The sequence below is a fragment of the Lampetra fluviatilis genome, chromosome 2, assembly GCF_964198595.1.
Source record: "Lampetra fluviatilis chromosome 2, kcLamFluv1.1, whole genome shotgun sequence".
In the NCBI taxonomy this organism is placed as follows: domain Eukaryota; kingdom Metazoa; phylum Chordata; class Hyperoartia; order Petromyzontiformes; family Petromyzontidae; genus Lampetra; species Lampetra fluviatilis.
Genome location: NC_136276.1, coordinates 18,164,626 through 18,180,308, shown reverse-complemented (window position 1 = coordinate 18,180,308; position 15,683 = coordinate 18,164,626). Strand labels below are relative to the sequence as shown.

Here is a 15,683-nt window from a genome sequence, read left to right as displayed (position 1 = left end):
AATTGTTTATATTTTTCTGAGGGTCTTTCATTTGCTTGGTACAAATATATAATTTGGCCCTTCTAGATAATGTACAGCGTTGTGGGATGCAATTAGCATGAATGATGCGCTATAAATTGTATTCATTATTATTGTTATTTAGGACCCCCCATGGAGATGAATCCCACTGCATTGTTAGTTTCAGCAGGCAGACGCTCACTTTCTGACAGCGAGTACACATCGAGAACAGCGTGTGCAAGGCGCCCCGACAATTAAAGCAGATGGGCAGGAAAGAAGTTATGCTGCCGTTTTCATTCTCATTATGTCAAGAGCTTTTAAGTAATTTGCAACCTCCTCGCTCCAAGGCACGCACTCCATCGCCAGGCCTGGTATAAAAATTGTTATGACATTTTAGCCATTAAAATGTGTTTCTAATGTGGATATGTTGAGTTGTGCGTGTTATCCCTGCACTGGTGTTGCACGAGTTTCTCCCCTGGTACGCTACCCTCCTTCCACACGACACAACCAATAAAGAAAACGGGCAAAAGTAGCAGGGCCCTATTGAAAAAAATACTTATAGATTCAAAATTTTTTTTTTAGGTTAAAGATGATTAAATTCATTATAGTTCCGAGAAATATTGACATTGCACTGTAACTCAGCAATGAATACCGTTATCTCTTAAACGTGCATGCTGCAGTGTTTTAAAAGCCACCTTCTGTAAAGTCAGCCAGACGTGTGTGTATGCGATATGAATAATTTACACTCTGATTTTTGAAATCACGTACACAATTATTTTCCTGTGTCATCAAAATTACATGTAATTTCATGACATTGAATCGTTGGTTTAAGTATATATTACTGTATCCTGATTTGTTGAACCCATTCCTGTGTTAAAGTCTTACTACCAGTCCTGTAATATATTTTTGTTAATCATTGAATTTTATTTTATATCTATCACTTTGCTACATTTTTACTGTCAGTAATTTATCTCGGATAGTAATATAACGATAACTTTGAGTTATGGGCACCTTTTTACTCTGTGTTATACTTAAATCTATACTCTGTAAGGGCTTCTGAACACTTGGTTTACAGTTTAACACCTTAAAACCGGTTTTCGTCGAAGCCTCTGCTGACTACTGCAGGGCCACGGCAACATTCAAAGAATACATAAAAGGACTTGGGACCAGATTTGTGCCACTATTTTGGCCAAGTTACCTTGGTTTTCTCTGGCTACTCTAGTTTCCTCCCAGCTGCCATTAAAATAATCTTATGAATTGGTACTTTATCAAATGAGAAAACAATTGCTAAGAATTTCATCGAATGATGGGATAAGCAACTTGGAAGTTCATTATAGATAATAGCAACAACATGCTGTAGATGTAATGAGCAAGAGGAGGTTGGGATGGGTGGGGTCACGTGTTCAGGATGCAGGAGAGCAGGTTACTGAAAAAACACGCATCGGAGTGACCGCCCAGAAGTCACCAAGCACGGAAAAGACTAAAACCCAAAATTGGTGGGATACATTAAAAGCAGACCTTGAAGGTCGGATGTCAAACGACAGTTACGGTATTTAACGAAAGACAGAAGGCAATGTATATACGTATGTATGTATGTTGAACTTATTTCACACCGTACATAGCCAACCATGCTAAAATGAATGGCATAAATGGCCTTGATGATCTCACGTACTTGACACCTCTCTGCAATGGCCCCCTTTTCACCTCCGCCCACCTCTTGCAGCAAAGCAGGTAATCACCTTCATTCAGCCCCTGTCGGACGTCTTCGCCAAGGAGAAGGACACGATGGCTACCTTTGAGTGCGAGCTGTCGGAGCCCTTCTTCAAGGTGAAGTGGTTCCGGGACGGTCGGGCGCTGAAACCGGGAGACAAGTACCGCATGCACTCGGACCGCAGGGTCCACATGCTCTCCGTCCTCGCCATCGAGGAAAGCGACGCCGACCTCTATTCCTGCGAGCTGGCTGAGGACAGTTCCGTCAGCTGTGCTGCCACGCTCATTGTGGAAGGTAACGACGCACGTGCCGTACGGCGCAGAACCTGGTCGGGCAACGGGGATATTTGAAGCAATGTTTGTACACGATGGACGGCTTGCCCTTCCATTCCGTGATCAAAGCCCTCCCAACGATGCACACGGTCCAAGCTTCGCCGTATCACTTCTTGAGCTACTTCAAATGCATGTTGCACGAAGGAGGGTTCATGTTTTTCTGCTACGGTTCCGTTTCGCCACTCCCCACCCGCTTCCTAATGCTACCTCAAGTGTGCTACCAGAGTTATATCGTGAGATTAGGAATCCATTCAGAACTCTAGCAGAGCAGTTCACCACCCTCGTTTGATTAATGTCAGTTTACTATGAAATGTAGGCAAAAATTGTAAAAAAAATTACTCAAGAAGCCCAGCTTTGAGAAATAAAGACGGTAATTTCATCTCCATGGGATAATATTTTATTTGGAGCTTTTAACGTTACACCACCAGTTTGTTATATTGCTTTTTTGGGTTAAATGAGGTCCAATATTTTAGATGGACTCCTCTTGTCAATAACGTCTGGTAACCCAGCAGCATTTAACAAGCCTTGCTCTGTCAATGAGACCACGAATCGTCAAAACCAGTCCAGAGTTCGTGTTTTCAAAACGAATGCTACTTTATATTCTTGGGTATTTCGGTAAAGTCACGTAGATAGGTTCAACAAAAATAACACAAAACTACGATGTTTCGATCGAAACACAAGCAATCATCATCAGGAGAAAAAATAGCGGGACAGCTGCTGAGGCAGGCTGTTTTAAAGGTTTGAAATGGGTGTAGCCCAAGGGTCATACTACTTTATAATATTGATCTTCAAATCCAATAGGCCACTGAACTAAAATATATATGAATTTATATGTGGAGACACTGATCAGAATTCTGCAAATATATGGCAATGACCAATATGGGTGATGCATGTGTAGGGGTGTCAGTGGAAGGATTCCCACCAATAGGTGGGTTAGGGGGAGGGGTGATCGAGGAGATATAAGGGGAGAACGGGCGGGAAAGGGGGGCCTTTGGCGGGAACGATATTGGGACGGCTGGGGACAGGTGTGGATGGGAGAAAAGGATTAAAGGACGAAACCCCTGCAATCTTGTGTCGGCTCTCCTTTACACATGTACTCGCATGCACATGCCCTCACACATTGTCTTCTATTTACGAGAGGATAGACAATAGCGGCTCGGCCTATCATCTCTCCATATGCAAAATTTTACAAAATGAGTACCACATAAATTTCGATTTAAAGCTTTCGTGACTGCAGGGATTCATCTTCTTGGTTCTTTCGGTAAAGTCACGTAGAAGGGAAGTAATAAAATAATAAAATAATAATGTTTTATTTTTATTATTTTATTACTTCCCTTCTACGTGACTTTACCGAAAGAACCAAGAAGATGAGTACCACATAGTAGATAGCCATGAGTGGTCAGGGAGACTGGCCACTAATGGTATTTCTACCACCGCCTTGGGTGTGCCAGCCATGCCGCTCCAATGCTCATTCAGGCATGGAGACACTTTGAATCAGAATCTCTATTTAATACGTTGAGCTATAAAGCTCTTTTACGCAGATTTCCAGTAGGAGCAGGTCAGAAAGTTACAATAACAAACAATACAAAAATGATAGGAGTTAAAAGTATAGGAAAGGTAAGCGAATCACTAAAAAAAAATACGTTAAATAAATAAAGTATATAAGTTCACCAATCTCCAAGCTTGGCCAAGGCAGCAAAACAACAGCAAGAACAATCCCAGACCACACCAAGGCAATACAAAATCCCTCAATAAAAGTGCACATTAAAATGTAACTATCGATGCGCAGATAAGGATGAAATTACAAATCACATTGCCAAATGCAGTTCGACTTGCCGTTTAGCCACCCAGGGAAAGTTTTACGCGACTTGAGTTTTCGAATTCATTTTGCCGCCCGTGCACGGCAGGGACGCTGTTGGAGATACTGAAGGAGCTGGAGGACGTGGAGGTGCCCGAGTCTCTGAGCGGCGAGTTAGAGTGCGTGGTGTCACGCGAGGACGCCGATGGCGAGTGGTTTCACGGGGACCGTCCTCTCCAGCACGGAGACAAGTACCACGTGTCGTCGCGCCGCGGCAGACACACCCTGGTCGTGCGGGACGTCGTCCGCGACGACGAGGGGGAGTACAGCTTCCACGTGGACGGCCTGACGAGCACCGCGATACTCTCCATGCAACGTGAGGCTCACCCCCTCCCCCCCACCCCCCAAATTGGTGGTGAGATGTTAACTCCCTCGCCTGGTATGCAGGAGGTTGTGGGTTCGATCCCGATCCCGACCCAGATGCCTGCTATGTATTTGGAGTTTGCGTATTCTCCCCATGGATGCATGGATTTGTCTCCAGGTCCTCCGGCTTTTCCTTCCACAGTTAGAAACGTGCGTTTTGAGTCTTGGCCTGCTATACATTTCTACTTGATAAGTCACTTCGTTGAGCTATCATTTGTGGCCAGGTTACTTCTGATAAATAACTATATATCTCAGTGGACCTTACCTGCCATAATATAAAAAGAACTCATACTTTTTAGATTAGTTTTAAACGATCTGAACGCAACCACAACTCACAATGCGTACTTATAGGATGTCAGGGCAGCTTAAAGTCGAATCTTTTTTCTTTAGGATGTTTTTTTAATCTTTCAAATTTGATGCTTTTATGGGTAATGGGCTACATGGTAAGAGGGGAAGAGGAAATGACAGCACGGTAAAGTGCCACTGAAGTCAGTTTGTATAAACAGGCAGATGAAAATGGGAAACTCTTGAAATTGGACTTGAATAAGGGGAGAGAATCTGCCGTACAGACCGCGACACAAAATAGAGGCAGTAACTGAGGAGGGGAAATTTCCCATTAAGTATTGTGGACAACATGGAGTGGGGAGGCCTGGGAGTTACAATCGTCGAGCTGAGATGTGGCAAAGTTAATGTACAAGGATCTCATATCAGAGGGAGCGATAGAGTGATGAGGTGCTACCATAATGTGATCCTGCAGAGAGATCAGGCAGGAGAACCATAGCTCACAATCAAAACACGGTGGTGTTATATGCTTGAAGAATAAAACAGGTGCTGTAGGCTGTTGCGGGGCTACATTGTCAAGACGATGCAAGTACAGCAAAGTTAATTGTTGTACTGTACCATGCTGCAAAGTCTATGCCCTCCACTTTCACCAATCCGGCCTTGACCAACATCGCAAAGCGTGGTCAATTCACCACCCGTAACCTGCATTATAATACGTAACTGAGGCTGTCATCCAGCAGTGGACTGGGCAAACGGATGATATGCACGTGCATGTGGTGTACGTCGCATCCTGACGTGCCTGTTTGCCCGTTGCTGCGTTGCGTGCGTTGCGTGCAGTACGCCCGGTGACGGTGCTGCAAGGCCTTGGAGACACGGCGGCGTGCGAGGGTGAAGCCGTCCAGCTGGAGGTGCGCTTCCTGCAGGAGGCGGTGGAGGGCGTCTGGTGCCGGGAGGGCCACGAGCTCACGCCTGGGGGCCGCATCTCCTTCTGCTCCAGGAAGCAGTCCCACCTGCTGTGCATTGACAATGCGAGCTTGGCTGACAGCGGGGAATACTCCTTCGAGGTCCCGAAGCTCCAGTTCGTCACGGCTGGACGGCTCTCTGTGCAGCGTAAGGATTCGGCTTCCATGGTAGCTGCCAGGCGGTCTGCAGCGCGGCCTTATTCTGCCACTAGTGTACCACATTTAAGGGAAAATTGTGCATAAGGTCTTCCCTATTAACAAAAAAAAGTTTTGCTTGTATGATGGTCCCATAGGAAACTGACCACTGTCAAGTGAATGTGGGATTTACGTTCCGGGCTCAAGCCACTAACAGAGAAGAGTACTTCAGTGGTCTTTTGAGCAGGGAAACATGTATTTAAACCAAACTGGGTAGCGCTGTAACAGTGTGCTTGACTCACAATTCAAAGGTGACAAGTTCAAATCCCTGTCAGGTGGTGACTCAGCCCATCATCCGTTTGCACTGAATGAAATTATCATCACGTTGTAGTAGGAAAATGTTGTTTGTCTTATGGATTGACTGGCCACTGCCATATGAATGTGACATTTTCACCTCTGGCTCAGGTCACCAATGGCGACGAGCACCCTTTTACTACTTACGACAGCATTTGAGACATTTTGAATCTGATTGTGATCGTGTGACGTACTTCACGAGTATGTGTCATTGCGCACTGGTTGTCACAGCTCAAATCTGGGACGTTTGGCCAATTTTGGGGTTGGAATGAGCTGCCAAAAAACCTCCACAAAACCATTGCAGCAATCGCAACACGATAGTTAATTCCATCGACTGTCGAGATTAAACGTGGACGCGTGCAACCCTTACATAAATGGACCGGTCCGTTTCACAGAGGCACGTTCTTTTGGACCCATGGGCAACCAAACATTTTGTCAGTAAGTCGAAATGTGGTCAGCGTCACACTCAACGTTACTTAAATTGGCCACCGCCTATTTAAGGTTTGAGATTTAACGTGACGGGGCCCACTTCTAGGATTGCTTTAACCCAGCAAACTCCCAGTTTGCCGATGATCCAGTCCAACCCTGGTCAGAGTTCACACTGTGCAAATGTTTTCTTGTTCACAACAGGCGTGGAGGTGGCAAGGGAGCTGCAAGATCAGGATGTGCTGGAAGGCACACGGGTGGTGCTGGAGGCCAAGTTGTCCATCGCGGACGTGCAGAGCCGCGTGTGGCTGCGCGATGGGGAGCCCCTAAGCCTCGGGGAGCGTGTGCAGCCCGTCGTCAAGGGAACCAAGCAGCGCCTCGTATTCTCTCGCGTCTTCGCATCAGATACGGGCGAATACACGCTGCAGGCGGGCAACGCCTTCACGAGCTGCGTGCTCGATGTCAGAGGTGCGTTGATGTGAGATGTCAATTACTTCGCCTGGTATGCAGGAGGTCGTGGGTTTGATCCCGACCCTGACGCCTCTCTATTTTAAGTTTGCATGTCTATAGAGTCAGAATCAGAATATTTATTTATACTGGAGGAATCCAATGAGCTACAAAGCTTTTTTTCACAGATGTTCAGTAGTGAACGGTGAGCAAACACAGTCCACGCAAGCACGCAGAGTGGACACGAACCGAACTTCCGTCGCGCCCCCCCCCCTCTCCCACCACGCAAGACGTGTCCATCGTACGGGGGCTGGAGGAGCGCACGTGCTGCGAGACGGAGGACGTGACGCTGGAGGCAGAGGTGTCGCACGCCGGCATTGAGCCGCGCTGGACATTCGGCGAGCGGGAGCTGCGGCCCGGCGGACGCTGGAAGCTGGAGATCCAGGGCCAGGTGTGCCGCCTCACCCTGCTGGGCGTGAGCAAGTCTGACGAGGGCCTCTACACGTTTGCAGCCGGGGAGAAGCAGAGCTCCGCCAACCTCATGGTCACCGGTGAGCACAGCACGACGAGTGGCAGGTGGAACCGAATGACTGGAACATCTGCAACGTTGCAGAGTTAACTTATCTCGGTTGTGTATCCCAGGCACGCCAGCGTTGGTTTGAAGCATTGTTCATTTAAAAGGACATCATGAAAAAACGTATTTTCAGCAAACCGCCAAAAGCACATTCCAGGAAATCACTGAGATACGACTGTCTTGCATGCGTTATGTACTTACAGGAAATATAACCGATGCTGTTTGTGTAAATGAAAAAGCCTCTGATATTTTGGGTCACTAGGCTCATCGCACAAACCCCCACCGACATTTCCACCCACCGCTCGATCTGACGCTTCCCCCGCGGCACACGGTGGGGCGGTGATCTCCCCGTCGCTCGCCGCTCGTCGTTCGCAGGCAGCGCCATAGCGGTGCCGCCGCAAGACTCGTGCGTGGTGGAGTCGCAGGCGGCCGTGTTCGAGTGCGAGCTGCACAACGCGCAGAGCGAGTGCCGCTGGCTCAAGGACGGGCGCGAGATGGCGCCGGGGGGGCGCGTGCGCGAGGAGAGCGACGGCGCCTTGCGTCGCCTCGTCATCGACAACGCGGGACCGGCCGACGTGGCCGAGTACTCGTGCCACGTGGCCTCGTCGCGGGCATCCGCCCGGCTTTCGGTGGACGGTGAGCGTCGTTCCCCCCCGTCATCGGCTCGTGCTTACATGAAGACGCGGTCGCGTTTAGACACTGCGTAAATGTTAATTGTACAGGCGTTGCATACGGGAGGAAATGACGGCAGACAAATAACGGTGTTATTCATGGTATCTATATTAGTATCACTTATTTGTATCTGTTTAACACGTATCTACGTCAATGAACTTTAACACGTGTCTACATCAACTACCTATTTGTATCTACGTCAATGACCTTGTGTTGTGCCTTACTTAGTAAGGTCGCATTCATTACACATAAAGTGCTTGCCAGAAGTTAACCACAACACTTTGCTGAGCTCCTTAAGGAGCATAAACCATCACGCGAACTCCAGTCATCCTTGCAGTGGCTTTTGGCTAACCATCGAACACAGACAGTCACCTCATTGCGGGTTTTCAGATGTGCTTCTGCGGTCATCCTGCAATGCTCTTCCTATACTAAGAAGCCACTGGAGCTATGCACTTTTACATCAAGATTTAAAACAGATTTATTTACCACTGCTTCTTGTGTTTAGTTTGTTGTCCTTCTCCCGCACCACTGATTAACATGTTGAAGAAGTTCAACATACATACATTCTAAGCAATCATTTTACTGTGTCATAATATTATTTGGTTAATAATAGTAATAAAGTAAATACAATTTTAAAAAACCACGACGTTTCGATCGCAACACACGCAATCGTCATCAGGAAAAGGTGGTAATCTCATGAGGTAATAACAGTGTTGAGCCTAGATAGTGCTTGGATAGGTGACCGCCATGCATTGACTGGCTGTTATTGGCCGCAGGGCTGCATAATGGGCAGCTGAGTGCAGTGTAGCAGCTCCGACGTCTATGCTCCCCACTTTCACCAATCCACACTGATCAGAGCGGTGCAGTACGGTCAATTAACCCTCATGACTTGCACGCCTTGGGGAGGCCCTCTTCCAGCAGTTGATTGACGAAGGGGCTGCACAAGTACAAATGGTGTTAATTATGATGTGTGTGGTTTGGCCATTATGGCCTTATTTCCATGACCCCTTAGAATATTAGCTCTGCGTTGGGCCATGGCCCATGCCATGGGAATGGCCCAGGAGACAAGCCGACATCCGAACCACCTGTCTCCACACCCGATATTCTAAATGAGGCTCAAAACCCTTGCTCTATCGCTGTGTTCCTCTGACTCTCTCCACAAGCTCATTCCTGCCTCCCTCTACCTCCTGTGGCCTAGTGACCTAGCCCGGGAAGGTGCAGCTTGACGGGGGGACATCTAGGTTATGTTTGGGGGTGATAGTCATCAGGCAATGTTTCAACAACGTTACAAAGTTAAATGCAGGCATAATTGCGAGGCCATTTTAAGTAAAAGAATGTGCCTTTGTTTTATTTTATGTGTAGTTTTATATTTAACACAGATGGGTAGTATACCTGTCAACCCCTTATCAGTGCCTACCTTATTACAGACCAATTCAGACCTTATCGGTCACCCCGTGCCCTTATAAATCTCAACGTTCATTCTACAAAGTCCCATCACAAAGGAGAAACACAAACAAATAGACAACAAAAATGTGCCCGTATGAACCTGAAAACTCAATTTCCCTGTACAAGAATACGGGTAAACCCTATGGGTTGACAGCTATGGCCGGTAGCTAAGCAGAGTGGCTGTTGGCACCGGCTCACCGCCTGGCAGCCTTATAGCTGCTCGGTGGTTCCTCCAGCGATAGTGAGGGATGTAATTTGCATGAAAGACACCATGTGAAACTAATCATTAGATTTGTTTCTTTTTTCAGCGATGTCACGGTGACCTCGTGACATGATATTTCTAAAAGAGACTATTCATAGAGTGAGGCACCCCCTGCTGTGTTTATATATTGCGAAGATCAGACAGATCAGTGCAGCGAAATTCTCAGTGACCAATCTTGGCAATCCCGGGCCACTTAAAGAAATTTCACTTTGGGGGAGTCGCTAGTCTCTTCACAGGGCAACCATTGTTTTGTCCGCCAACATACATTATACATGTATCCACCAGGGCACCATATTATATTAGTAGTGTTTAGAATGTGGAGAAAGACCGGAGAATTTGTGATGTGTTGCCATCATACACGTTGCACTGGCCATCGCATACCACTCACTGTAGGTTGCACAGAATCTGCATGGTCCACCAACCCTGCCTCCAAAGCAACGTATTACAGCCTGACTTAGACATCCCGCACCTCCGATTAGCATGGTACATACGGTGAGAAAGAAGTTCAACATCAAGAGAAAGGAATTAATTTTCGAGCAGCGTGCTCACTTATAAGACTCGCGTTTCCAAACTGTTGCTCTTTGACACGACGTTTGACCTTCGTTACGATTTTCCCTTGCCACCTGACCGTTTTGCTGGTGGGTTGCTGCTGCCTTTGCTCTTTACCACCGCCATAGCTGTGAAGATTAAGAAGACGCTGAAGGCCGTGTCGGTGCTGGAGACGCGTGCAGCCATCTTCACGCTGGAGTTGTCGCACGAGGACGTGGCGGGCGGCGTGTGGATCCGCAACGGCGTGGAGCTCGTGCCGGGGGACAAACACGAGATGTGGGCGGAGGGCACCGTGCACACGATGCGCATCAACAACTGCTGTCTCGGCGACGAGTCCGTGTACAACTTCAAGCTGGGAAAGCTGTCGGCCAATGCACGGCTGCACGTGGATGGTAGGAGTCTGCACCTTTGTGCTGTGGGAAGTTTATTTTTTGAACCCGAATGAGATATCTGGTTAGCGTTTATGTAACATAATCCCATGTTTAGTATTTTCAAATACGTGCAGTATATTTACATGGCCAACTTATTCGAACTCTTCGAATGAACATGTATTCCATTTTACCTATGAAAAAATCAAGTGGAAATATCCTTACTGTAGGCTTTGTAGCGTGATCTACGACTATTGCATTCGTCTCTTTAACCAAAGCTGCTGAATTTCGATTTAAAGCTTTCGTGACTGCAGGGATTCATCTTCTTGGTTCTTTCGGTAAAGTCACGTAGAAGGGAAAAAAAAACATAATAAAATAAGATTCTCACGACGTTTCGGCCACGACGCTGTCTTTCCGACAGCCCTGTTTTTTCACCTGAGGACGGCTGCTTGCGTTATGTCCGAAACGTCATGAGAATTGTATTTTATTATTTTTTACTTTTATTATTTTATTATTTCCATTCTATGTGACTTTACCGAAAGAACCAAGAAGACAAAGCTGCTGATATCATCATTTCTCCATTTCATATGTGTTTTAAACAATTGTGAAGTGTAATCAGCAACTACATGCTAAGTAATTGCAATCTGATTACACATTGAACACATGGAGTGATAACGTGACAAACAGTACCTTGAGAAATGTGGTTATAAAAATGTATTGTATAGATTTACTCCCCAATACATATTGGGAGACACTTACACACTCGTGAAAATTATGCAATGGTCAAACTTAACAAAAAAGGTCGTTTTCTTTAATTTAAGACCCAAACAGGGGGATGTATCCACAATTCTGACTGTCGCCTAATGAGGCTAGTTGTAATTACTGGCGAAACGTCATACTCGAATAGTAAATGTTGTGAGATTACTCTCCAACACACCAGTGTGCTGAACTACTAATTGGCATGTTTTGTTTACGTGCTAAACCTTACAAATTAGTTGAATTGGGTGGTGGCGGGTTTAACGACACATTAATATTTACACGATCTAACACAAAAAACGATTATCGTTTTGCTTTGTTTGATAATAATAATAATGCCTTTGATGTATTAAAAAAAGAAAAGTCTTCTAGCATAACTGCATCCATCCCCGCCGTTTCTAACAGCTGTGAAAGTGGTACGCAAGATGAAGGACGTCTGTGTGACGGAGGGCGAAGTCGGAGTCCTGGATTTGGGCCTCTCCCACGAGGGCATCGCTGTCAAGTGGCTGCACAAGGGAGAGGCCGTCAAGTCCGGCCGAAAGTACCGGCTCAGTGCCGAGGGGAAGACCTACCGCTTGGAGGTGCTGGCTGCGAGCGACGAGGACAAAGGGACCTACACAGCCGTCATTGGGCAAACGGCAGTCTCAGCTGAGCTCTCTCTCTGTTGAAGGTGAGGTGCATCCTCATTCTGTTGGTAATAACGAGTATTTTATTTGCCCCCTAAACTCAGGAGTTTTACGAATTTTTCACAGTTCCTGCTTTGGAAGGTTGATTCGTTTGTTAGTCATTTTGCATCAAGGAAGTAAGACTGAATACCCAGCAAACACCCATGTCCACGAGAGGATAACACTGATACTCCTGGGTGTATATATATTGACATTGTTAATTGCATTTTTTTGGGGGGTGCTATTTGACTTTGAATTTGAGGTTCAATTTGAAAATTGGCAATCTTTAGCAGAAAGACCCTTGTCCAAAATGTAAGCCTCCTATATGTGTTTTCTGTTATCAGGCAGGGTTGACGATGAACACAATATTCAGTATACCTGTCGCGCCTCTCAACTTCCTGTAAATTGGTAATATTTGTATTTATGCCAGGGGGATGATCGGCTAATTATGCCTTTGACAGAGATTTCATATTTAAACCCCAGTTTGGGAGCCAATATAGCCCGTCATTCAGCCACAATCGGTGTTCGTGTATTATAGCAAGTCCTCATTTAAGGCAGTAGATGCATTCCTGAAAAGTGCCGCGTGAGGCGCAAAACGCTTTCAGAAAAAACTATTTCCCCATAAATAATGTAACGATGAAGTTTGGCGAGATACGATGAATGCACATACAGTGAGATGGTGGGACAAATAGCTGAGGGTACGCCCCAGTGGGACTGTATCACTCCACGTGCCGTATCACTGCACCGCTAAGAAAGTAGTTCGTCCTCGACCCCTCAGAAACCGCGATATAACAGGGTGCGCATTCCGCGTTGTGCGAAAAGTGTTTTTAAATGGAAGAACCGCGTTATAGCGAAAAACACGCTGCGCGAACACCACATGCGAGCGAGGACTTACCATAAATTATTGGTTCTTTCGGTAAAGTCACGTAGAAGGGAAATAATAAAAATAAAACTATAAAATTCTCACGACGATTCGATTGCAAAACCACAGCAATAAAATTTTTGAAAAAAAATATTGCTGTGGTTTTCACACCTGATGATTGCTTGTGTTGCAATTGAAACGTCGTGAGAATTGTATTGTTTTATTTTTATTATTTTATTATTTACCTTCTACGTGACTTTACCGAAAGAACCAAGAATATGAATCCCTGCAGTCGCGAAAGCTTTAAATCGAGACTTACCATATGTTTTTTTAATTCATTTATATAATGCATTTGGTGAAACCTCTTTAATCTGGCCTTCCATAATTCAGGTGGATCATTATGTGTGACCTTAAAAATGCGTGTAAATAAAATATCAAACCTGCGCTTACTATTGCAATGTCGATAAAAGTGTAATTTGCTTGGTTCTTTCAGTAAAGTCACGTAGAATGGAAATAATAAAATAATAAAAATCAAACATAATAAAATAATCCTCACGACGTTTCGGCCACAACGCAAGCAGCCGTCCTCAGGTGGAGAGCAGGTCTGTCGAGTAGACAGAGTCTCAGACTCCATTCTACGTGACTTTACCGAAAGAACCAAGAAGATGAATCCCTGCAGTCACGAAAGCTTTAAATCGAAAAGTGTCATTGTTATTACGTCCTTGTTTCTGGCAGGTTGACTGAAGAACAAATCACGTGGTCATGAAGTGTGAAGTTGGAAAGCGCGATGTCAACGTTGGTGGCGGAATAAAATGAATCTGGATGTTGTTTTTGAATAGTGCAGAAAACATGAAATGAACATTACGTTGGCTATAAAGGATAACCCCCGAATGAAATGTGTTGACCAAGAAGGCAGTGTTAATGATGTCGAATGATTGACTTTAATGTGGCAGTTGGGTACTTTGAAACCTTGCTTTGGATCACAGCACGGATGTCCACTATTTTAAGAATTTAGCTAGAGTTGTAACGTGGCAAGGAGAATCGCGGATTGCGTTCAACACTACTAAAAACTAGAGACAGACACGTATTGTATAAGCATGTGAGCTTCCCGAGCGCCTGGAAATGTAGAGGACATTTTCACCAAATATGGGCCATCAGCTGTTTTACTCGGACAAGAGCCACATGGCTTGATGTTTGTTTCACCCACTGATGCACAAGAATGTCCTTGGTAGCATAAACAAATGAATGATTAAAATATGAAAATGTGGTTGCATTTCTACGTGGAAGAGTGAGTGAAGAGACCGTTCTTCCATTCCCTCATAGCTGAAGATGATGTAATAACTTGGCCGTGAATTCCCAACACCTTAACGTACTGATGGACAAGTAATTACAACGGACTTTGAATTCCTAGGAGGCCCTCAATGTATTTTACTGCATGAATACAAGCAAACAATTAAACCGATATTTTTATAGTATTTACATTATTACAAATTCAAGACTGTTATGAGGTTGGTTTTTGGTAAATGCTTCAGCTAAAAGGTATGTTTTGCAAACAGTAAATACTGTGTGCATTAGGAATGTCCTAAGATAACTTTTATTTGCAAATAAAAGCCTATTTTATGATAAATTAAAGAATAACACCTAACTCACTACTTGATTTAAAAAAACACAAGGGTTAGTCTGTGCTCGTCTGCATTGGTGGTCAGTCGCGGAAATTCCACATTCCTGTGGCGAAAAGAAGTCTCTCCACAAGATGAACACTGTTGAATTCCCAACACCATAGAGGGGTGATGGGCTAAGTCACAGAGGTGTGGACTCGAGTCATGTGACTTGGACTCGAGTCAGACTCGAGTCATGAATTTGATGACTTGCGACTCGACTTGGACTTGCATAACAATGACTTTGTCCCACCTATGAAATGTGGACTCGAGTCATGTGACTTGGACTCGAGTCAGACTCGAGTCATGAATTTGATGACTTGCGACTCGACTTGGACTTGCATAACAATGACTTTGTCCCACCTCTGCTAAGTCAACCCCAAATCTGAGTTAAACTCACATCCCTCGAATAGAATCGAGCACTTTTCCACAGCACTACCGGGCAAGATGGCCTCCACAAAGCATATGCAAAGTAGAAATATTCACAGCACCTTATCTATCTGCTCCTGGAAGGCCTCCCCCATGCTGTGTCAGTCATTGGGGTTATTTGACCCTCGTTAACCTCGCTGGCCACGCAGATTTGGTGGAGAGAGGGCCTAAGACTGGTTCAGATATGTTGCATTCATATGTGCAGGAGATTAAGCGAGCCACTGGGCTTGCAATGCTGGGAGTGGCCACCTAATGAGTAAATAAAATGGCAATTATTTACAACCATTATATTATCAATGACTGCCAGGAAAATATAGCCCTGATACAGCTTTGAGTGTACCTACAGGTACTGGTATACAGGAGGCCCCTTACAACAAAACTTAACTGTGTTGATCCCAACCAATGAGATTAACAATCAAGTAAAACTATTTTCATCAACTTGTTTTTTTGTGAAGTGCTAACTAGTCATCTTGAAGTCCATTTTCAACTATATATGTGCAGAAGATGGTCATATGATTGACCTAAATAAGGTAAAGTATTCAATATCATTGTATTACTTAACGAAACACATGGTA

General features: G+C 45.2%; 1 protein-coding gene across 1 annotated transcript in view; it reads left to right on the top strand.

Moving 5' to 3' along the window:
• Positions 1–14,704, top strand: part of LOC144937266 (titin-like) — a 51,581-nt gene extending 36,877 nt beyond the window's left edge. Inside the window, exons 19-27 of the mRNA XM_078864678.1 lie at positions 1,721–2,002; positions 3,948–4,214; positions 5,381–5,653; positions 6,625–6,888; positions 7,158–7,418; positions 7,817–8,077; positions 10,499–10,762; positions 11,900–12,164; positions 13,757–14,704. Of these exons, the coding sequence (XP_078720804.1) occupies positions 1,721–2,002; positions 3,948–4,214; positions 5,381–5,653; positions 6,625–6,888; positions 7,158–7,418; positions 7,817–8,077; positions 10,499–10,762; positions 11,900–12,162 (2,135 nt within the window). The 3' untranslated portion in view covers positions 12,163–12,164; positions 13,757–14,704. The remainder of the gene's footprint in view (positions 1–1,720; positions 2,003–3,947; positions 4,215–5,380; positions 5,654–6,624; positions 6,889–7,157; positions 7,419–7,816; positions 8,078–10,498; positions 10,763–11,899; positions 12,165–13,756) is intronic.
• Positions 14,705–15,683: the final 979 nt, after the last annotated feature.